Source organism: Cherax quadricarinatus, chromosome 4 (genome assembly GCF_038502225.1).
Source record: "Cherax quadricarinatus isolate ZL_2023a chromosome 4, ASM3850222v1, whole genome shotgun sequence".
Lineage (NCBI taxonomy): Eukaryota > Metazoa > Arthropoda > Malacostraca > Decapoda > Parastacidae > Cherax > Cherax quadricarinatus.
Genome location: NC_091295.1, coordinates 13,591,042 through 13,614,863, shown reverse-complemented (window position 1 = coordinate 13,614,863; position 23,822 = coordinate 13,591,042). Strand labels below are relative to the sequence as shown.

At 40.5% G+C, this 23,822-nt stretch overlaps 1 protein-coding gene across 9 annotated transcripts in view; it reads right to left on the bottom strand.

The window, feature by feature from the left end:
- Positions 1-23,822, bottom strand: part of LOC128684403 (uncharacterized) — a 251,874-nt gene that overhangs the window by 154,300 nt on the left and 73,752 nt on the right. For 8 of the 9 annotated variants that reach the window (XR_011393207.1, XM_070094513.1, XM_070094531.1 and 5 more), the window contains exons 4-5: positions 19,704-19,853; positions 7,748-7,982 (exon numbers count right to left, since the gene is read on the bottom strand). Coding sequence is in view for 8 of the 9 variants with exons in the window: in XM_070094513.1 (XP_069950614.1) it covers positions 7,748-7,982; positions 19,704-19,853 (385 nt within the window). In the remaining variant the exon portion in view is untranslated. The remainder of the gene's footprint in view (positions 1-7,747; positions 7,983-19,703; positions 19,854-23,822) is intronic. The other variant, XM_070094549.1, reaches the window with a different exon arrangement.

Here is a 23,822-nt window from a genome sequence, read left to right as displayed (position 1 = left end):
GTTTAGTGCTTCCCCCAAATATAATAACCGTAAGTATGGCAGTTCAGTTTGTCTGGAGATGTCAGGCACATGAAATGTAAAGTGTGAATAGAGCCAGAGACACACCTGAACATTATATTTTAGACTGCAAACACATATTACAAACAGAAATGAATTTATCAATGCTTCAGACTTCTTACATCAGTTAAGTGCAACTAATTTGACATTTTATTGTGGCAACGGTTTGCTCTCCAGGAGCTTTGACAAGCTGTTAAGGCTTGACAAAACTCCTGGAGAGTGAAACGTTGCCAGAATAAAATGTCAGATTAGTTGCACCTGTGTCCTTTTACCTAATGTATTGTCGGTAATTCTACCAACATTAATAAACTTTTACATCGGAATTAAATTTGTACATCAATTATTAATCATCATCATGCCAGATGCTCAACCTGTGACATCACATACTAAACTATATCAGGCAATGTGTCTGGTAGAATTATTACTGAAAGAGCCATGGATAAGACAAAGTAGAACTGCAGAGGAGCAGAAAGGAGTGAGGAAAGGAAGGGGATATGTAAAACAAGTGTTAACATTAAGGCATATAAGTGAGCAGTACTTAGATAAAGGTAAAGAAATGTTAGTTGCATTTATGGATTTGAAAAAGGCATATGATTGGATGGACTGAGAAGCAATGGTATATACGTATGGAATAGGTGGTAGGTTAATAAAAGTATTAAAAAAAAAAGTATGCAGATAGTGAGGCTCAGGTCAGAGTATGCAGGAAGAAGAGGAACTATTTCTCAATGAAAGTACGACTTAAACAGGGATGCATAATGTCACCATTACTGTTTACGATATTTACACCTGGGATATCAAAGTAAGTGAATGCTGGGGTGTTGGAAAAAGGTGTGGAATTAAAAGACGATGGATCTGATACAAAGTGGGAGTTGTCATAGTTGCCCTTTGCTGATGACATCTTTTGGGGGATTCTGAAGACAAATTGCAAAGGATGGTGGACAAATTTGGGATGGACTGTAAAAGTAGAAAAGTAAAAAGTTAACATAGAAAAGAGTAACAAAAAGTCTAGGTAATCTTATACTATCAGATTAAAGGGAGATAATGTGTTCCAATATATTGGAGTGGACATGTCAGCAGATAGTTCTATGAAAAACAATGTGAATAACAGAATAGATGAGAAAAAAGGTAGGTAGTGAGGTCAGGCATCTATATAAAAAAAATGTTTATGGAGGAAAATAAAAAAGTACCAAAGTATAGTGATACCAAAACTTCTTCTATGGGTAAGGCATGAGCTTTGAACACTGAGGAACTGGAGGCAGTGGAGATAATATATGAGAGAAGTGTGTAATGTGAATATTATGCAGAGTTTAGAAACTGAAAAACAGTGTGAGGTCACCAAGAGTATAATACAAAGGTGTTAGGAGAGGTTGCTGAGGTAATTTGGGCTTGTAGAGAGGATGGAGAGGGATAGGATGACAAAGAGAGAAGGGGTTGGGGTCATCCCTGGGGGAGGTGGGGATAAAGGAAGCTTCGAGTTTTAGAGGTTTTATCATCCAGCAGGCTTGTGCAGCATGTTAGAAAGGGATGAATGGAGGAAAGTGGTTTTAAGGAATGTGTTGTTGGAGTGCAAATAAGGTAACACTTAGGAAGAGAATCAGGAAAACCTGTCAGCCAGACTCAAGTTCTGGAGATGGGAAAGACAGTACAGTGCACTCTGAAGGAAGGGGTGGTGATGCTGCAGTCAGTGGTTCATCTGAATTATGATGTCAGCCCACTTCTGGCAAGACAGCAACTGAATGAATAAAATTAAATGTTTCTTTTTTGTGTGTGTGTTTTTAGGGAAAGGGGTCGCCTTGCCTTGGTAGAAGACAGCCATCCATCCTTTCCTAGGTTATCCTAGGAAAGGATGGAGGGACGGGGGTAAAGGAGGTTTTGTGTGCAAGGGGCTTGCTCATACAGCAGGCATGTGTGAGCATATTAGACAGGAGTAAGTGGAAACAAATGGTTTCTGGGACTTGACGAGTTGTTGGAATGTGAGCAGGGTAATATTTTGTGAAGAGATTCAGGGAAACTGGTTAGATGAACTTGAGTTCTAAAGGTGGGAATACAGTGTCATGAGCATCTTGTTGATGGTTACCTTCAAACATTGTTTAGAAGGACATCTCAACTGTTGTATCTGCACACCTCTGGTAAGATAGTGATAGTATGAATGATAGTGAAGGTGTTTCTTTCTTGGGCCACCCTGCCTTGGTGGGAAGATGGCCACCACATTAAAAAAAAAAATAACAGCATTTTTTATTGCAACATACATACATAAATAGGGGTTTTAAAATTTTTTATTACTATTCACAGTTCCTATTTACATCTTCCACTAGCTACAAAATTTTGTGAGAACAGATTATCCAACTTACGAGGTGACATAAAAAAAGACCTAGAAAACCCTATCAGAAATACTAGGAACAAAAAAGATAACACGAAATAGCGAAATTGAATTAACAAAACCAGATGAACCCCAGTTCCCACCTACTGAAACAGCAAACAGACTCAATGATTTCTTCTCCACTATAGGAAAAAAACCTTGCCAATAAAATCCCAAGCTCAGATACCCCACCCAATGACTACCTCACTGGCAACTACCCCAACACACTGTTCCTAGCTCTGTCTAACCCAACTGAAGTCTCCCTTATTATCAACAAACTAAAAAACAAGACAGGAGATTTAAATACCTTACCACCCATTATGTACAAAAAAGTGTCACAGGTGCTATCACCAATCACTGCAAAACTCTTTAACAAATCCATTGAATCCTCTACCTTTCCTACAGTTCTCAAAATAGCAAGGGTCACCCCGATTCATAAAGGAGGAGACCACACAGACTTGAATAACTATAGGCCAATATCCAACTTACACTCTCTCTCTAAAATCTTTGAAAAATTAATCCATAAGCGTATCTATTCCTACCTCATCTCCCACAACATGCTCAACCCCTGTCAATTTGGGTTCAGGCCTAATAAAAATACTAATGATGCTATTATCCACATGCTAGAACATATTTATACAGCAATAGAGAAAAAAGAAGTCCCACTGGGGATCTTCATTGACGTAAAGCTTTTGATACAGTTGACCACGACTTGCTCCACATAAAATTGTCACACTATGGTATAAGAGGGCACTCCCTCAACTACCTAAAGTCATACCTCAGCAACAGAAGCCAATATGTGTACACAAATGGGGCAAACTCTTCTGCACAGCCAATTACAGTTGGTGTCCCACAGGGAAGTGTCCTAGGCCCTCTTCTCTTTCTCATATACATAAATGACCTACCAAATGCATCGCAACTACTCAAACCCACACTATTTGCAGATGACACTACATACGTCTACTCTCACCCGAGCCCAGTCATGCTAGCCAATACTGTAAATACCGAATTACAGAAAATATCAACCTGGATGAGGACCAACAAACTTACTCTAAACATTGACAAAACCTACTACATTCAGTTTGGTAACAGAACTGCAGATGTCTCTCTTAACCCTTTGACTGTCGCGGTCGTATATGTACGTCATGGGAGATACCGTGTTTGACGTATCTATACGCATAAATTCTAGCGGCTTCAAATCGAGCGGGAGAGGGCTGGTAGGCCTACACGAGAGAGAATGGGTCTCAGTGGTCGGTGTGCACCCTGTGAAAAAAATCTGGGACTCAGCGGTGCATTGTGGGAACGCCATCTTGGTAGTCCATTTTCATCATGCCTCGCGGTAAGAAGTTCCTCACTCCTCGGCGGATTGGAGGTCTTTTGTTCCCAAGTGATAGCTCAAACAGTGATGATAGTGTCAGTGAAAGTGAATTCCATGGTTTTGAAGCGGGTGTGACCGAGAAAATTACCCAGGATAACATAATTAGTGATGAAAACCCAGATGACCCACAACCATCCACCTCTGGTGCTAGGCCGGCTCGTTCATATTCACCTGTACCAGGACGAAAGAGGAAACTATTTGCCCGTGTACAAGACTCAGATGTGAGCAGTGCAAGTGATAGTGATAGTGATTTCAAGGTTATTGAAAGCACTTCTAGTTGTGACAGTGAGGGTGAATATTCCCCAGTGAAACGGCAGTATGTACGACGTCGCATGCGGTCTGGTAGTGTGCCATATGCTCTTCCAAGAGGAAGGAGTACATCTCGGAGCACATCCCGTGGCCCTACACCACGTCCTGATAGTGAAGATGACGATATTGTTACGATGGGTATAAATGATGTGAGTGAGGCAGCAGGCGGTGGTGGTGATAGTGACGGTGCCATGAGTCATGTGACACCAGCAGCGGGCCACGCTAGTGCCCGCGCTGCTGACTCTGCACAACTACAACCTGCTTCGGCCGACCCCACACTCTCACAACCACAACCACAACCTGCACAACCACAACGACATTACAATATCCAGAACGCACCAGCTGACCGCATCTGGGATTGGCATCAAGATGACGAGTTTGTTCCCAATCCCCATGACTTTGATGAAGGACAAAGTGGAATACGGCCATCATGTACACTTGGGAACAATCCCACTGAACTGGAATGCTTTCAGTTGTTCTTCGATGAACCCCTGATGGACATTATTGTCAGGGAAAGCAATACATACTATGAGTACACCATGGCAAACACTATGCTTTCACCAAGATCACGCCTACACCAGTGGAAGGACACAACTGTGGCAGAGATGTATCTGTTCTTTGCCACAATAATGCTTATGCCACATGTGTATAAGCATAGTGTCAGCACATACTGGGCGACAGACCGCCTGATTTCAACCCCTGCTTTCAGTGACATTATACCAGTGAATAGATTTGTGTTACTGTTACGTATGTTACACTTTTCAGACAAAACCAGGCCTGACAGAAGCGACAGGTTATATAAGATCAGACGTGTGTTTATGTACCTGAAACAAAAGTGCTGTATGTATTTTTATCCCTTCAGGAAGCTTGTTATTGACGAGTCTTTGATTTTGTTCAAAGGAAGACTCTCATTCAAGCAGTATATACCAAGCAAGAGGAAACGCTTTGGTATAAAGTTATTTGTTCTGTGTGATTGCAAAACTGGTCTGGTTTTGGATATAATTGTGTACACTGGCGGTAAAACAATGGAAGATACCAGGAAGTTACTGGGTATCTCTGGTGATGTGGTTAGAACAATGATGGAGCCATATCTTGGTAAGGGGCATATTTTATATACTGACAACTGGTACACAAGCCCTATACTCAGTGATTTCTTGCGAGTGAACATGACAGATGTGTGTGGCACAGTGCGTAGAAGTCGTAAACATATGCCTAGGTTCGAAGCTGGCAGTCGTAGAGGTGAAGTGCAGGTGTTTGCTGCCAATGACATCATGGCATTTCGGTGGCATGACAAACGTGATGTCACACTGCTGACATCAGTTCACCGACACGAAATGGTAGAGACTGGCAAGCAGAATAGAGAGACCAAAGAACCTATTGTAAAACCTGCAGCTGTGATGGATTACAACCTCAATATGCACTTAGTGGACAAATGTGACATGCAGATTGGGTTTGCTGACTGTGTTCGCAAGAGTTATAAGTGGTACATAAAACTGTTTTTCCATCTTCTTGACATTTCCATGCTGAATGCTTATAATATGTATAAGTTGAAGACCAAGAACAAACCCAAATATGGTGAATTTTGTTTGTCAGTCATCAGACAAATAATATTCAAGTACCAAGAAACAACACCTGCAATAGACCAGCGCCCACGAAATTATCAACACATGTCCTCTCGTCTGAGGCCTGGTGATCACTACCCCATACCACTGCCTGCTACTACTGCCAAGAAAAATGCTCAGAAGAGGTGTTTTGTCTGTGGACATACCACAAAACGCCAACAAAAACGCAGAGACACACGTTTTATGTGTGAGGAGTGTAAGACACCATTGTGCTTATACCCATGTTTCAAAGAATTCCACAAGCTGCAGCACTTCTAATAAAGTGTCCAGTGATTGTACATATGTATATATATTATAAAGCAATCGTAATAAACATTTGTTTACATTGTTTGTTTGTGTAAACAAGTTTTAGCAACATTATAATGATACGAGTGTTTTTGCTATAATTGTGTTACATTCAACGAGTGTATATTTGAACATTGCACAATAATTTGGTCTCACAGGCCACAAAAGTTATGTGAAAAAATAAAATAGTGAAAAAAACAAGAAACCATCGAATACAAGTAAATAAAAGTTTACCGGGTGAGCGGCAGTCGCCGCTGTTGCCGCCAGCAGATCAATTTCAGCAAACTTCAGGACTCTATATCTCGGTAAGTACTGATGGGAAAAATTTTTTTTTGGGACTAAAACAATCAGAAAAATAATCTTAACATTTTCATAAGAAAAAATAATTTTTTTTTTTTTCGAATATTTTGCGACACCAGAAACAACTTCAGGATTTGGCCCTTCGACAGTCAAAGGGTTAACATAATGATAAATAGATCGCCTATCACAAAACTCACAGAGGGAAAATTCCTAGGAATCCACCTAGATAATAGACTCAAATTTCAAACACATATACAACAATTTTCCAAAAAAAATTCCAAGACCGTAGGCATACTATCGAAGATACGGTACTATGTTCCACAGTCAGCCCTCCTGGCCCTATATCACTCGCTTATTTACCCCTATCTCACCTATGGAATTTGTGCATGGGGCTCAATAACAATAAACCATCTCAGACTACTGATCACCCAACAAAAGGCTGCAGCCAGAATGATAACAAATTCCCACTACAGGCAGCACACTCCACCAATATTCAAAACTCTAAACCTACTCACAATACTAAACATCCATACTTATTACTGCACCTACTACATACATAGAACACTTCTCTGATATAAACCCTCCCCTCAAACATCTCCTTACCAACCTCAACAGAACACATGACCATAACACAAGACACAGATCTCTCTTTGATGTTCCTCGTGTCCATCGCACGCTATGCAAAAACTCAATGCACATAAAAGGCCCTAAAATCTGGAATTCATTACCTGTGAATATAAAAGAAACACTGTTTATAAATTCAAGTCTCTTCTCAAAAATCACTTACTCACCCACAGCTAAATAAATACTGAATAATTGTATCTCATAAATTGTATCTCATATATGTATCTCATTATTGTATCTCATAAAAGTCAACCTGTTACCCAATCAAACTTTGTTACTATTTAACTTCATTACCTAACATAATACTCCATTCTACTGATTACACAGCAACACAGTAATGACCATATGACCTGTCTTTGTAATACTCATTTTCATTTGTACTAAATTATCTGTTTTACAATAATTTTTGTACCACTGAATATATCATTGCTTAGTTAATCTTAAGTTAATTTTAAGCCTGCCCATTATGCTCTGCATACAAGGGGTTTTGGCATGCTGCACTTTAAAAATTGTATTCCTTGTACTTCTCTGTATTATGTTCAAATTAAATAAATAAATAAATATTGATTGTACAGCAATGCAAGCAACCATACGACCTGTTTTTGTAATACTCATTTGTGCTTGTTATCTGTTTACAATAATGTTTTACCACTGAATACTTCATTGCTTAGTTAATCTTAAGTTAATTTTAAGCCTGCCTGTAATGCTATGCATTCAAGTGGCTTTGGCATGCTGCATTTAACTGTATTCTTTTGTACTTCTCTGTATCATGTTCAAATTAATAAATAAATAAATAAATAAATCAAAACTTACCTTGCTTGAATCTTCTTCAATAGCTTGTATTCTCTCTGATCTTCTTCTTAGTCTTTTGGGTTCTGGAGGACCTACATCTTCCTCAAGTTCTACTGTACTCACTTCGCTTCCAGCTGCTCCATTGGGTTTTCCTTGTCGTAAGTCTTGTGGCAGGTGACACAGTTGGTCTAAGAGGCAGTGAAGTAATTCATGAGCATCTTGTTGACGGTTACCCTCAAACATTGGATTAACAACTCTGAAATGATGCATACTACTGAGCTCTTAAATTACTGCAAAGCATATAAATAATTTAGATTTAACCCTTTCAGGGTCCGTGCCGTAGTTCTATGGCTTTGAGTTGAGGGTCCAAACCGTAGATCTACGCCATGAGCTCGGCTCACTCTGATAAGCTGTGAGCGGTAAATTTGGGCCTAGATATGAGAGAATACATCTATGTGGTATGTGTGCACCACATAAAACAAATCCTGCAGCACACAGTGCATAATGAGAGAAAAAAAAATTGAAATCGTAATTTTCCGATTAAAACAGCGACTTTGCAGTGTTTTTTTTTTTGTACGTTTTTATAGCTGTATTTGCGATTTCTTGGTCTCATTTGATAGAATGGAAGATATATTACAGAAATAGAGATGATTTTGATTGGAAACGACTTGAAACTGAGCTCAAAGTAGCAGAAATGTTAAATTCTTCCCGATGTTCAAGAGTAAACAAATGACCTCACACGTCTAATACACGCCAGCTGGTGGGTCTAATATACATTCACAAATGTGGTGATATTATTTATACAATTATTACAATATTGCATAACAGTAAATCTTCTATTTTTTGGTTTGATTAAAAATTCATTATGTGAATAAAAAATCAAAATGAAATTCATTAGTAAAGCCTGAAAAAGTAACTAATGAACAGAGGAAATGTTAGTTTAGTGCCAGGAATGCCTGCACTGTTTATTCTGGACCCTATTTTGAATTTGGAGTATTTTATACTCTGCAATAAATTGGCCAAATTACCAACTTCCGATCACTTTATTTTGTAGTTGAAACAGTTGACTTGGCGAATTCTTGTGCTCAATCAATAGAATAGAAGTAATACTAGTGAAATAGCTAAGAATTTGGTCAACTGGAATAATGTAATTGGCCTAAAATGGGAGTCAAAGTTGACAAAATCACCAATGCGTAAATATCGCTGACACAGCAAAATTTGCGAGAGCATAATCTCGTCAATTTTCCATTAAATTTCATACTTTTTGTTTTATTACCTTCAGAAAAAGATTCTCTACCATTTCATAAGAAAAAATACCAAAATTATTTTTTGAAAATTCTTGGACACTGGTGCACACTTTGAAACTTGGCCTCTGGACCCTGAAAGGGTTAACAGCGACTTTGCAGTGTATTTTCGTATACTATTTATGGTTGTATTCTAGTTTTCCTGGTCTCATTTTATAGAATGGAAGACATATTATGGAAACTGAGGTGATTTTGATTGGTTTCGCAATGAAAAGTACATGTACCTTGAAACTGAGCTCAAAGTAGCAGAAATGTTCGATTTTTGTCAAAGTTGAAAGGTAAACAAATCATGCCACGCGTCCAATACACGTCAAATGGCGAGTGTAATATTCTTTCACAAGTGCCCTGATATTATTTATACCATTTCTATGCCATTTCTACATGAATGCAGTAGTCTGCATAACATAAATCTTCTATTTTTTGTGAGAATAAAAATTCAAAGTGGAAAGCCAAAGAAATGTAACAAGAGGCCTGGGGACACGAGTAATGAAAAGAGGAAATGTTATTTTACTGCCAGAAATGTCTGTCTTGTTTATTCTGGACCCTATTTGGAAATTGGCATCTTTTGAAATTTGTGTGAAATTGGCAAAATTATCAATTTCTGACCACATTATTGGGTAGTGGAAATCGGTAAATGGGAGGTTTCTTGTACTCATTCGATAGAAAAAATGGAGTTCTAGCAAAATAGGTATGATTTTTGTCGACTGATACATTGGAATTGGTGGAAAATAGGGCTCAAACTGGGCAAATCGCCGATGCATAAACATTGTTGAGACCGCTAACTTCGTGAGAGCATAACTCCTTAAGTTTTCCATCAAATTTCATACTTTTGGTGTCAGTATGATTGGGAAAAGATTCTCTATAATTTCACAAGAAAAAATAATTATTTTTGTTTTTTGAAAAATTTCCGACCCTGTGAACAAGTTTAGGAGAGGCCCTGCCGGCCCTGAAAGGGTTAATACATGTATTTGTATTTGTAGATGGGGTTGTAAAAGAAGTAAATGCTAGGGTGTTCGGGAGAGGGGTGGGATTAAATTATGGGGAATCAAATACAAAATGGGAATTGACACAGTTACATTTTACTGATGAAACTGTGCTTATGGGAGATTCTAAAGAAAAATTGCAAAGGTTAGTGGACGAGTTTGGGAGTGTGTGTAAAGGTAGAAAGTGGAAAGTAAACACAGAAAAGAGTAAGGTGATGAGGGTATCAATGATATAGATAAAGAAAAATTAGATATCGTATTAGAGAGGAAGAATATGGAAGAAGTAAATGTTTTCAGATATTTGGGAGTTGACGTGTCAGCGGATGGAATTATGAAGGATGAGGTTAATCATAGAATTGATGAAGGAAAAAATGTGAGTGGTGTGGTGAGGTATATGTGGAGACAAAGAACGTTATCTATGGAGGCAAAGAAGGGAACGTATGAAAGTATAGTGGGTACCAACACTCATATATGGGTGTGAAGCTTGGGTTGTAAATGCAGCAGCGAGGAGACCGTTAGAGGCAGTGGAGATGTCCTGTCTAAGGGCAATGTGTGGTGTAAATATTATGCAGAAAATTCGGAGTGTGGAAATTAGGAGAAGGTGTCGAGTTAATAAAAGTACGTATTAGCCAGAGGGCTGAAGAGGGGTTGTTGAGGTGGTTTGGTCATTTAGAGAGAATGGATCGAAGAAGAATGACATGGAAAGCGTATAAATCTATAGGGGAAGGAAGGCAGGGTAGAGGTCATCCTCGAAAGGGTTGGGGAGGGGGGGGTAAAGGAGGTTTTGTGGGCGAGGGGCTTGGACTTCCAGCAAGAGTGCGTGAGCATGTTAGATAGGAGTGAATGGAGACGAATGGTATTTGAGACCTGACGAGCTGTTGGAGTGTGAGCAGGGTAATATTTAGTGAAGGGATTCAGGGAAACCGGTTATTTTATATAGCCGGACTTGAGTCCTGGAAATGGGAAGTACAATGCCTGCACTCTAAAGGAGGGGTTTGGGATATTGACAGTTTGGAGGGATATGTTGTGTATCTTTATACGTATACACATCTAAACTGCTGTATTCTGAACACCTCTGCAAAAACAGTGATTATGTGTGAGTGAGGTGAAAGTGTTGAATGATGATGAAAGTATGTTCTTTTTGGGGATTTTCTTTCTTTTTGGGTCACCCTGCCTCGGTGGGAGACGGCCGACTTGATAAAAAAAAAAAATTGAGAAATTACGAAAGTTCTAGGAAGTAGGTTGGTAGACAGCAACCGCCCAGGGAGGTACTACCGTCCTGCCAAGTGAGCGTAAAACGGAAGCCTGTAATTGTTTTACATGATGGTAGGATTGCTGGTGTCTTTTTTTTCTGTTTCATACACATGCAAGATTTCAGGTACATCTTCCTACTTCTACTTGCACTTAGGTCACACTACACATACATGTACAAACATATATATACACACCCCTCTGGGTTTTCTTCTATTTTCTTTCTATTTCTTGTTCTTGTTTATTTCCTCTTACCTCCATGGGGAAGTAGAACAGAATTCTTCCTCCATAAGCCATGCATGTTGTAAGAGGCGACTAAAATGCTGGGAGCAAGGGGCTAGTAACCTCTTCTCCTGTATATATTACTAAATATAAAAGGAGAAACTTTAGTTTTTTCCTTTTGGGCCACCCTGCCTTGGTGGGATATGGCTGGTTGTTGAATGAAAGAAAGAAAGAAATTACAAAAGTGCTTGGAATTTCACTTTTTTACAATGGTTGTTCTGCATAGTACATGTTTGTGTTTTAACAAACCGGCCATATCCCACGGAGGCAGGGTGGCCCAAAAAGAAAAACAAAAGTTTCTCTTTTTAAATTTAGTAATGTATGCTTAACAATTCGCAAACAGGCAAAATTATTTACAAACCTTTTCTTTATGTCCACAGCAGGACTCGAACCTGCTAACTCTGTGGACATAGAGAAAATGTTTGTAAATAATTTCGCCTGTTTGCGAATTGTTAAGCATTTCAAATCTCTTTTGTTGTCCACTGCATGCGGCAGGATTCGATGAAATAACTTCAAAACAAGCTTGGTGCCCGGGGCTTCGGCTAAACACTCATACTGACTCATACTTATTGTGAGTCTAGCTCTGTGGTAAAATACTGTGGACTCTGATACAGAGTTAGCAGGTTCAAGTCCTGCTGTGGATGTAGAGAAAATGTTTGTTAGTAAAGTACACAGGGAAGGGGTTACTAGCCTCTTGCTCCTGGCATTTTAGTCACCTCTTACGACACACATGGCTTACGGAGGAAGAATTCTGTTCCACTTCCCCATGGAGATAAGAAATAATCAAGAACAAGGACTAGTAAGAAAATAGAAGAAAACCCCAAGGGTTATGTGAATGTATATACCGTGGTACCCCGAGTTTTGTACAACTCCCAACTCGAACAATTATGTAAGTGTATTATTGTAAGTGCTTTTTTAAGTTGATTTTTTGGGGGTCTGAAACAGACTATCTAATTTACATTATTCCTTATGGGAACAAATTTGTTTGGTAATGGCACTCAACCAGCCTTCCACAACGAATTTTGGCCGAAACTTGGGGTACCACTGCATATGCTTGTACATGGTATAAACCTTGGTAATAAATACCGACAAGTTGGTTTAGAAAGACATGTAAGCAAACACTATGACATATTTATTAGAAAGCGTTTCGGTCCTGGGACCCTCATCACTCCTAACATACCTCTGTATGTTAAGAGTGATTAGGGTCCCAGGACCGAAACGCTTTCTAATAAATATATCATAGTGTTTAATTCAAATTCAATTCAAAGTTTATTCTCTATAAGGATTACAATGCTGAGTTTACAGAATTTGGTTATTGTGTGGTTTACATGTAGTAAAATAATAATTACAGAGTGTACCACTAGAACACCTAGCATGGCTAGGCATTTCGGGCAGACTTAGATTAAATCTTGAGTTTAAAATATTACAAAATTATGAGTTAAGTTGGCATTATGGCTAAGTGACTAAATACTAGTTTGCGAGTTTAGCAATGTGAATGATTTTGTTTTGGCACTATACATAGTTTCAGTATTGGAGTATCACAGGCCAACTTATGACTAGTTAAGATTCATTATTTTGAGATTGAGATGGATATTTCTGTTTATGGTCAAATGGGTGAGTGAGTGTAAGTGTGAACCACTAGGTGGTATTCGTGTAATTAGTTGACAGGGTGTATCAGGGAGATAAGATGTTTTCTGATGGTAGTTTTGAAGGTGATGAATGTGTCTGCAGTTTTAGCATTTTCAGGTAGGGTGTTCCAGATTTTAGGGCCTTTGACATACATTGAATTTTTGTAAAGGTTTAGTCGGACATGGGGAATGTCATAGAGATGTTTGTGTCTGGTGTTGTGCCTGTGGGTTCTGTCACAACTATCAAGAAAGCATTTTAGGTCAAGGTTATTATTGGAATTTAAGGTCCTGTAGATGTAGATTGCACAGTAGTAAGTGTGGATGTACTGAACAGGGAGTAAGTTTAGATCTATGAAGAGTGGGGGGGTGTGTTGCCAGGGATGGGATTTAGTGATTATTCTTACTGCGGCTTTTTGTTGGGTTATTATTGGCTTTAGATGTGTTGCTGCAGTTGAACCCCAAGCACAGATAGGATAGGTGAGGTATGGATATATAAGTGAATGGTATAGTGTGAGAAGGGCAGATGGCGGCACGTAGTATCGTATCTTGGAGAGGATCCCAACCGTTTTGGATACTTTTTTGGTTATGTGATGGATATGGGTGCTGAAGTTCAGGTTGTTGTCGAGGTATAGGCCTAGGAATTTGCCCTCATTATGCCTGGCAATTAGAGTGTTGTCGATCTTAATGTTAATTTGCGCATCTCCTGCTCTGCTACCAAACGTGATGTAGTAGGTTTCGTCAGTGTTAAGCGTAAGTTTATTGGCTGTTATCCAAGTCGATATTTTGATCAGCTCCTCATTAACAATGGTGATGAGGGTGGCAAGATTAGGGTGAGAGATGACATAAGTTGTGTCGTCAGCAAAGAGAATGGGGTTCAGGTGTTGAGATACGTTTGGAAGATCACTGATGTATATGAGGAAGAGCAGGGGGACCAAGGACACTTCCCTGCGGAACTCCAGTATCAAGTGGCTGTGTTGTTGATGCTGTGTCTTTAATGGTGACATACTGATACCTATTAGTAAGGTAAGATTTGAAATATGCAAGCGCATGGCCTCTTATACCGTAATGGTCAAGTTTGTGGAGTAGGATGCCGTGGTCTACTGTGTCAAAAGCTTTTCTTAGGTCAATAAAAATTCCTAGTGGATATTCCTTATTTTCCAATGCTGTGTAAAGCAGATCTAGCATTTTTATGATTGCATCGTTAGTGCTTTTATTTTTCCTGAATCCAAATTGGCAGGGGTTGAGTATATTTTGTGACGTTATAAATGAATATAGTCTCCTGTGCACAAGTTTCTCAAAGATTTTGGATAGCAATGGTAAGTTTGATATTGGCCTATAGTTGTTTAAATCTCTAGGGTCACCACCTTTATGTATTGGTGTAACCCTTGCAGTCTTGAATAGTTTCGGGAAGGTGCTAGTTTCTAGTGACTTGTTAAAAAGTAATGAGATAGCATGCAAGAGGACATGGGCCACTCTCTTGTACAATAATGGTGGGACATGAGACAGATTCCCTGAGTTATTTTTAAGTGACTATATAATCTCGGTGACTTCCGTGGGCTCAGTTGGAGCAAGATGGAAGGAATTTGGGAAATTCCCATCTAGGTAGTCCACGGCATGGGCATTGGTACATGGGATTTTATTGGCGAGATTAGAACCTATGGTTGAGAAGAAGTCGTTTATCTTGTTAGCTGTGTCAGTGGGATGCAGTGGTGTTTCATTAGGTTTATTTAGGACAATATTCTTGTTTTTTTTCAGTTTGTGGGTCCCTAGAATCTGAGAGTGTTTTCCAGGTCTTTTTTATATCTCCTCTTGTGTCAGTGAATCTACTGGAGTAGTATAGTTGTTTGGCTTTCTTTATTACTTTGGTGAGGACTGATGAATAGTGTTTAAGAATATCTTTGTGTATTAAGCCCTGTCTATATTGCTTTTCATATTGGTGTTTCTTATCAATGGATTTCAGAATGGTGCTGGTTAGCCATGGGCAACCAAGCCGTTTGTTTGTGATCTGTTTCGTTTTTATAGGACAATGTTTGTTGTATAGTCTAAGTAATTTGTTAAGAAAAATGTCTGTCCAGTCATCAATACCATTGGCCTTGGAGTACAGTGGACCCCCGCATAACGATATTAATCCGTTCATGAGAGCTCATTGTTATGCGAAATTATCGTTATGCGAATGAATTTTCCCCATAAGAAATAATGGAAATCAAATTAATCCGTGCAAGACACCCAAAAGTATGAAAAAAAAAAAATTACCACTTGAAATATACATTTTCCTACACACAAAGAGAAGGATACATGCACAATAGTAGAGTAGTACATGCACAATATATATTGTGCATGTACTACTCTACTAAATGAAGAATAAATGACACTTACCTTTATTGAAGATGCAGCAATGACTGATGAGACACTGTGTCCTGGGAGTGCCTTTTCCTCCTGAGTACTGTAGGTCCTGTTTGGCATTTTCTTCCAGAACAGGCCTTATCACACTGTGTATGTCACTACGATTCTTAAATCTCTCAAACCAACCTTTGCTGGCTTTAAATTCACCAATATGAGCACTAGTTCCAGGCATTTTTCCCTGTTCACCTGGGTGTTAGTCGACTGGTGTGGGTTGCATCCTGGGAGACAAGATTAAGGACCCCAATGGAAATAAGTTAGAGAGTCCTCGATGATGCACTGACTTTCTTGGGTTATCCTGGGTGGCTAACCCTCTGGGGTTAATTGTTTCTCGGTAATTGTTTCACGTTAAGCCACACCAACAACACTCTCTCCACATCTTCGAGTAATACAGCTGATGGTGGTGCAGCAACAACAACAGCTGTGGTGAAGCAGCAGCTGTGGTGCAGCAACAGCTGACTGGTCCAATTTATCAGCTGACCATGGTGCAGCTGCAGCTGTGGTGCAGCAGCAGCTGTGGTGCAGCAGCAGCTGACTGTGGTACGATAGTATTTATCACCCTTTTTACCACAGGGTTGGCACTAGAAGCTTTCTTTGGGCCCATGGTGGCTTATTTAGCAGTTACAAGCACTATAAATAATGGAATAATACAAAATGTATCGAATGTATGCATGCAACCAGCCACCCTGGCTTGTAAACAATGACGGCAAGGCAGGCGCTCAGGCTGGACGGACAGGTTCGGGACGAGTCATGTTCAGAAACAGCTGATGGTGCAACAGCAGCTGACCGTGGTGCAGCAGCAGCTGACTGATCCAGCAACAGCTGACTGGTCCAGCAACAGCTGACTGGTCCAGCAACAGCTGACCAGCAACAGCTGACTGATCCAGCAACAGCTGACTGATCCAGCAACAGCTGACTGATCCAGCAACAGCTGACTGATCCAGCAACAGCGATTCTTAAATCTCTCAAACCAACCTTTGCTGGCTTTAAATTCACCAATATGAGCACTAGTTCCAGGCGTTTTTCCCTGTTCACCTGGGTGTTAGTCGACTGGTGTGGGTTGCATCCTGGGAGACAAGATTAAGGACCCCAATGGAAATAAGTTAGACAGTCTTCGATGACACACTTTTTTGGGTTATCCTGGGTGGCTAACCCTCTGGGGTTAATTGTTTCTTGGTATTCTCAATAAGCCACACCAACAACGGTGCTACAGCAGCAGCAGCTGACAGTGCTACAGCAGCAGCAGCAGCAGCAGCTGACAGTGCTACAGCAGCAGCAGCTGACAGTGCTACAGCAGCAGCAGCTGACAGTGCTACAGCAGCAGCAGCTGACAGTGCTACAGCAGCAGCAGCAGCTGACAGTGCTACAGCAGCAGCAGCAGCAGCAGCAGCAGGTACTACAGCAGCAGCAGCAGACACTGCAGCAGCAGCAGCAGACGGTACTACAGCAGCAGCAGACGGTACTACAGGCAGCACAGCAGCAGCAGCAGCTGACGGTGGTACAGCAGCAGCAGCAGCAGCTGACGGTGGTACAGCAGCAGCAGCAGCAGCTGACAGGTGGTACAGCAGCAGCAGCAGCTGACAGTGCTACAGCAGCAGCAGCAGCTGACGGTGCTACAGCAGCAGCAGCAGCACGGTGCTACAGCAGCAGCAGACAATGCTACAAGCAGCAGCAGCAGCTGATGGTGGTACAGCAGCAGCAGCAGCTGATGGTGGTGCAGCAGTGGTGATGGTGCAGCAGCAGCAGCAGCTGACAGTGCTACAGCAGCAGCTGACAGTGGTACAGCAGCAGCAGACGATGCTACAGCAGCAGCAGCAGCGACTGGTACAGCAGCAGCAGCAGCAGACGGTGGTACAGCAGCAGCAGCAGCTGATGCTGCAGCAGCAGCAGCAGCTGACAGTGCAGCAGCAGCAGCTGACAGTGCTACAGAGCAGCAGCTGACTGCTACAGCAGCAGCAGCAGCTGACAGTGCTACAGCAGCAGCAGACAATGCTACAGCAGCAGCAGATGGTACTACAGCAGCAGCAGCAGCAGCTGACGGTGGTACAGCAGCAGCAGCAGCTGACAGTGCTACAGCAGCAGCTGACAGTGCTACAGCAGCAGCAGCAGCTGACAGTGCTACAGCAGCAGCAGCAGCAGCAGCAGCTGACAGTGCTACAGCAGCAGCAGACGATGCTACAGCAGCAGCAGACGGTACTACAGCAGCAGCAGCAGATGGTACTACAGCAGCAGCAGCAGCAGCAGCAGCTGATAGTGGTACAGCAGCAGCAGCAGCTGACAGTGCTACAGCAGCAGCAGCAGCTGACGGTGGTGCAGTGCTGCAGCAGCAGCTGACAGTGCAGCAGCAGCAGCAGCTGACAGTGCTACAGCAGCAGCAGACGATGCTACAGCAGCAGCAGATGATGCTACAGCAGCAGCAGCAGACGGTACTACAGCAGCAGACTGTACTACAACAGCAGCAGCAGCAGCAGCTGACGGTGGTACAGCAGCAGCAGCTGATGGTGCTACAGCAGCAGCAGCAGCAGCTGACAGTGCTACAGCAGCAGCAGCATCAGCAGTTGACCATGGTACCACAGTATTTCGATAATATTTCTCACCCTTTTTACCACAGGGTTGGCACTAGAAGCTTTCTTGGGGCCCATGGTCACTTATTTTGCAGATAAAATCACCAAAAACTGTAATAATACGGAATGTTACGATTGTATGCTTGGATGTTACTGCGGAGGCTGGCTTGCAAACAATGCCACTGGCGGAACATGTGAGGCTGGCTCAGACCGCACATTAGACGCATCTCGGACGAACAGCGTTGAGCAGGTTTCTTAGCGGTATGCGAGGCAAAATCTTAGCGATAAAATGTATCGGTATGCGGATTTAACGTTATGTAAGGCCAACGGTATGCGGGGGTCCACTGTAATACTGTGTCCACCCACACTACTCTCAACCTCCATACTGTGTCCACCCACACTACTCTCAACCTCCATACTGTGTCCACCCACACTACTTTTTACATCCATCTTTTGTCTACACATCACTGTGTCCATGCACATTCAAACAGCTCTACTTTAAAATTTATTACTCTTTTATTTTGGCTACTGCATAAAGTTAAATAAAATTCACTAATATTTATTTGAAGCATGTTAATAAGGGAGGGAGGAATGATTTTGCCTTTTTTTTTTTCTTTCTAATTTTAATGAAATTTTTCCTGTGAATTAACCAGCACTTGAAACCTACACGTGTTTCTTTTCACTTTTTTCTTTATAGTTAGACAGAAGAAAAAAAATTGTTATATTCTATAGGTCTTACAAGATTCCTTTTTCAACAAATTTGGTAAGATGTACAATGTTCTAGTTGACATCAGACAAAAGATAAAGAGCTAGATAATCATTCTAGAGAAGGAAATGAGTGAAATGTTAATAGATTACATTATACAAAATGTTGAAATTTGCTTTTTTATTTTTCTTTTAGGGAAAAAATCCATAAAAACAAAATAGTAATACATATCGCAAATCCCCTCTCCTGGATTATAGAACAATCATTCTTCAATAACGTGTGAAAAAATCATGATGCTCCTATAAAAACTCTTCGCAAAAGAAGGAAAATAAAATCAATAACTTATTCCTGAGTTATTCACAAATATGGTTTGCATGAAACTCTAGGGTGGCCGCACGCCACCTTTCACCGACTATCATAACTCTACTTTCATCGGCGACTCATAAGTCACTGAGGTACTGGTGGTGTGCACAGTGATCACTAGCCGACTCAGAAGATGCCAACAAGTATATTTGGATAGAAACAATCATAAAAATAGTAATTTCTGGAGCAAAAAACAGAAACGAATTGGCATCCTGTCGTCTTGATGCCCTCAGCAACAAAAATAAAAATAAAAAAGATACTTAAAAATGTGCTAACAACAAGCTGATTACATTAAAATGATGCCAGAATTATCCACTATTTTTTGGTATGAAAACTTTTTTTTTTTCTTAAATTTTTCTATTTTTTTTTTTCAGAGATAGTCTCGCAGAACGTTCCTCCCCCCTTAACATCCCCATGAAAGGTTAAAGCACAAAACAATAACAATTTATACAATGCGAAAATATTAAGTAGCAACTAAGATGAGCTTGATTAGTACCTTAATGCTTCTAGGAATTCATAAGGCTGAAATGCAGGTATTCTTTTATTGTCTGCACCATTCCTCTCCTCCTGTCCAAGACTAACAAAGACGCGGTGCAACTCCGATAAAAACTGTACACGCTGCTCTAAATTCCCATCATTCTGGTCCCTAAAAAATATAAAATGGATGAGATGAGATTAAGTTTCAATGAACTAAAATGAGTAATTAAATCACCAACAACATTATTAAAGGCTTAAAGTAAATTAAGAGTGGCAAATTGTTACATTCATCACAGAGATGGATCAAGAGATTATTAAAAAAAATCAGATCTTTTATAGTGTGTCTGCCCATTCCCACTAAGGCAGGGCATCCTGAGGCTTGGTCCATAGTGCACTCGGCTCACATACTGAGTCTCCGTAGCTCAATCCCAGGAACGAGTGGAAACATTAGGCACATTTCCTTATACCTGCTGCCCCTGTTCACCTACCATTAAGTAGGTACAGTTTTTCCTTACTCAGTGACATACTCATTTGCCAACAACTTGGAGTTACAATGGACTCTCCAACCAGTATACAAAGCTAAATAACGTATATTAGAGCTGATTTCCTCTATTTTTTTTATTACAGTACAGTAGACCATCATTTAACACGGTAGTTACGCTCCTGAAAACCCCGTGTTAGGTTTCACCGCGGGTTCAAATCCCGCCTGTGGTATGGTTTGTTTGCAATCGTGTCATTACAATTTCATGAGTCATAGGGTTACATTCCTGAGATCCCCAAAAAAGGCAAACAACTTTTTTTTAGGCCTCCACGTCTTACAAAAATAAAAATGAATATGTAATTGTAGTTCACTGTTGTGCTGTACTATGTTGTTTTTACTGCTTAACTCTTAAACTGTCCAAACATAGATCTACGTTCACTCACATAGCGCTCTGAATATTTTGAAAATTAAAAAACATTTTTTTTTAAATGAAGAGCACATTTTTCTACATTTATGGGATAAAAAAAAAATTTTAGGATCAGTATTTACCAAGATATAAGACCACGAAGTTGGCTCTGGATGCTCACCTGATGGCAACAATCAACTCCTGCTGCTTGCAGAAGTGTTGCCGATGTACCTTATTTAGTCGTTTTTAATTTATATATTTTTTATGTTCTGATAATTACAATTTATAATAGTTCTTGTGATTTCATAAGCAATTTTTGTTCTGACACTAATATTAGGTACTGAAATTGAACTCAAATAATCACAATCACATTGACAGGTGTGTAGTTTCACCTGCCTGGGTCATTTACTATTGTCTAGAAATATATACAAAGTACAGTGGAACCTCAGCTTACGAATTTAATCCATTCCTTGACCTTGTTCGTATCCAGATTCGTTCATATGCTGAGTCAATTTTCCTCATTTAACCCTTAAACTGTCCAAATGTAGATATACGTTCACTCACGTGGTGCTCCGAATATTTTGAAAAGTATTTATTGTAAGAAATCAAGTGTGGTATGTATGGTAGACAGCCGGGCTACCATACCAGGCCACCCCACCTACACATAATATTCTATTACATTTAAGCATCCCAGAGTGATAAAATGCATACACAGTTCACTCATTACTTACCTTAAAATATTTGTAGTCTTAATGTAGGGTCAGGAGTGAGTAAACGAGATCAAACAAATAAATGAGAGAATGAGTACATGAGAGAGGACAGGCGCAGAGTTATATAAACAAACCAGGCGAACGAAAGTTCTGTAAACAAAGTGTACACGTTTGGTTTGTGTACAAGTTACATTGTGTACAAGTTGTCTCTACATTGATACGGTAGAATAAATACAGTAGACCCCTGCATAGCGATATTAATCCGTGCAAGAGAGCTCATTGTTATGCGAAATTATCGTTATGCGAATGAATTTTCCCCATAAGAAATAATGGAAATCAAATTAATCCGTGCAAGACACCCCAAAGTATGAAAAAAAAAAATTTTACCACATGAAATATTAATTTTAATACACACAAACTGAAAAAGGCATGCACAATTACATGACACTTACTTTTATTGAAGATCTGGTGATGATTGATGGGATGGGAGGAGGAGAGAGTGTTAGTGTTTAGAAAGGGAATCCCCTTCCATTAAGACTTGAGGTGTCAAGTCCTTTTCTGGGGTTACTTCCCTTCTTCTTTTAATGCCACTAGGACCAGCTTCAGAGTCACTGGAGTTCTGTCGCACAACATATCTGTCCATAGTGGCCTGTACCTCTCGTTCCTTTATGACTTCCCTAAAGTGTTTCACAACATTGTCAGTGTAATAATCACCAGCACGGCTTGCAATAGCTGTGTGAGGGTGATTTTCATCCATGAAGGTTTGCACTTCAAGCCACTTTGCACAGATTTCCTTAATCTTTGTAGTAGGCAATTTGTTAGGTAAGACACATATGCAACAGTTAGGTATCTTTATTTCAAAATAAAGATACCTAACTGTTGCATATGTGTCTTACCTAACAATCTGTCGGTATTTTATACCATTTTAAGTAGGCAATTTCTTCAATTTCTCTCTCCCCTCCTTCGAACCAGTTTCCTCAGGTCTGGCCTCTTGCTGTTGAAGTTGATCTATCAGCTCATCAGTGGTTAGTTCTTCATTGTCCTCCTCCACCAACTCTTCCACATCATCCCCACTAACCTCCAACCCCAAGGACTTTCCCGATGCCATAATAGATTCCTCAACTGGCATAGGATTCTCAGGGTTAGCCTGAAACCCTTCAAAATCCCTTTGGTCTACACATTCTGGCCACAGTTTCTTCCAAGCAGAGTTCAAGGTCCTCTTAGTCACTCCCTCCCAAGCCTTACCTATAAGGTTTACACAATTGAGGATATTAAAGTGATTTCTCCAAAAGTCTCTTAGAGTCAGTTGAGTTTCTGAGGTCACTACAAAGCACCTTTCAAACAGAGCTTTTGTGTACAGTTTTTTGAAGTTTGCAATAACCTGCTGGTCCATGGGCTGCAGGAGAGGAGTGGTATTAGGACGCAAAAAACTTCACCTTAATGAATTTCATGTCCCCATAAAGTCGCTCTGCCACGTCTGTAGGATGACCACGGGCATTGTCTAACACCAGGAGGCACTTAAGTTCTAATTTCTTTTCAGTTAGGTAATCTTTCACATTGGCGGCAAATGCATGGTGCAACCAGTCATAGAAAAAGTCCCTAGTGACCCATGCCTTACTGTTTGCCCTCCACAGCACACACAAATTAGCCTTGAGGACATTCTTTTGCCTGAACAGTCTAGGAGTTTCAGAGTGATACACTAATAAAGGCTTCACTTTGCAATCACCAGTAGCATTGGAACACATCAACAGAGTAAGCCTGTCTTTCATAGGCTTATGTCCTGGGAGTGCCTTTTCCTCCTGAGTAATGTACGTCCTGCTTGGCATTTTCTTCCAAAACAGGCCTGTTTCATCACAATTAAACACTTGTTCAGGTTTCAGTCCTTCAGTTTCTATGTACTCCTTGAATTCCTGCACATATTTTTCAGCTGCTTTGTGGTCCGAACTGGCAGCCTCACCATGCTTTATCACACTATGTATGCCACTACGCCTCTTAAATCTCTCAAACCAACCTTTGCTGGCCTTAAATTCACTCACATCATCACTAGTTGCAGGCATTTTTTTAATTAAATCCTCATGCAACTTCCTAGCCTTTTCACTTATGATCACTTGAGAGATGCTATCTCCTGCTATCTGTTTTTCATTTATCCACACCAATAACAGTCTCTCAACATCTTCCATCACTTGCGATCTTTGTTTCGAAAACACAGTTAAACCTTTGGCAAGAACAGCTTCCTTGATTGTCTTTTTGTTGCCCACAATAGTAGCAATGGTTGATTGGGGTTTACTATACAACCTAGCCAGCTCGGAGACACGCACTCCACTTTCATACTTATCAATGATCTCTTTCTTCATCTCTATAGTAATTCTCACCCTTATTGCTGTAGGGTTGGCACTAGAAGCTTTCTTGGGGCCCATGGTCACTTATTTTGCAGATAAAATCACCAGAAACACTGTAATAATACGAAATGTTCCGATTGTATGCTTGGATGTTACCGCGGAGGCTGGCTGGTAAACAATGCCACCGGCGGAACATGTGAGG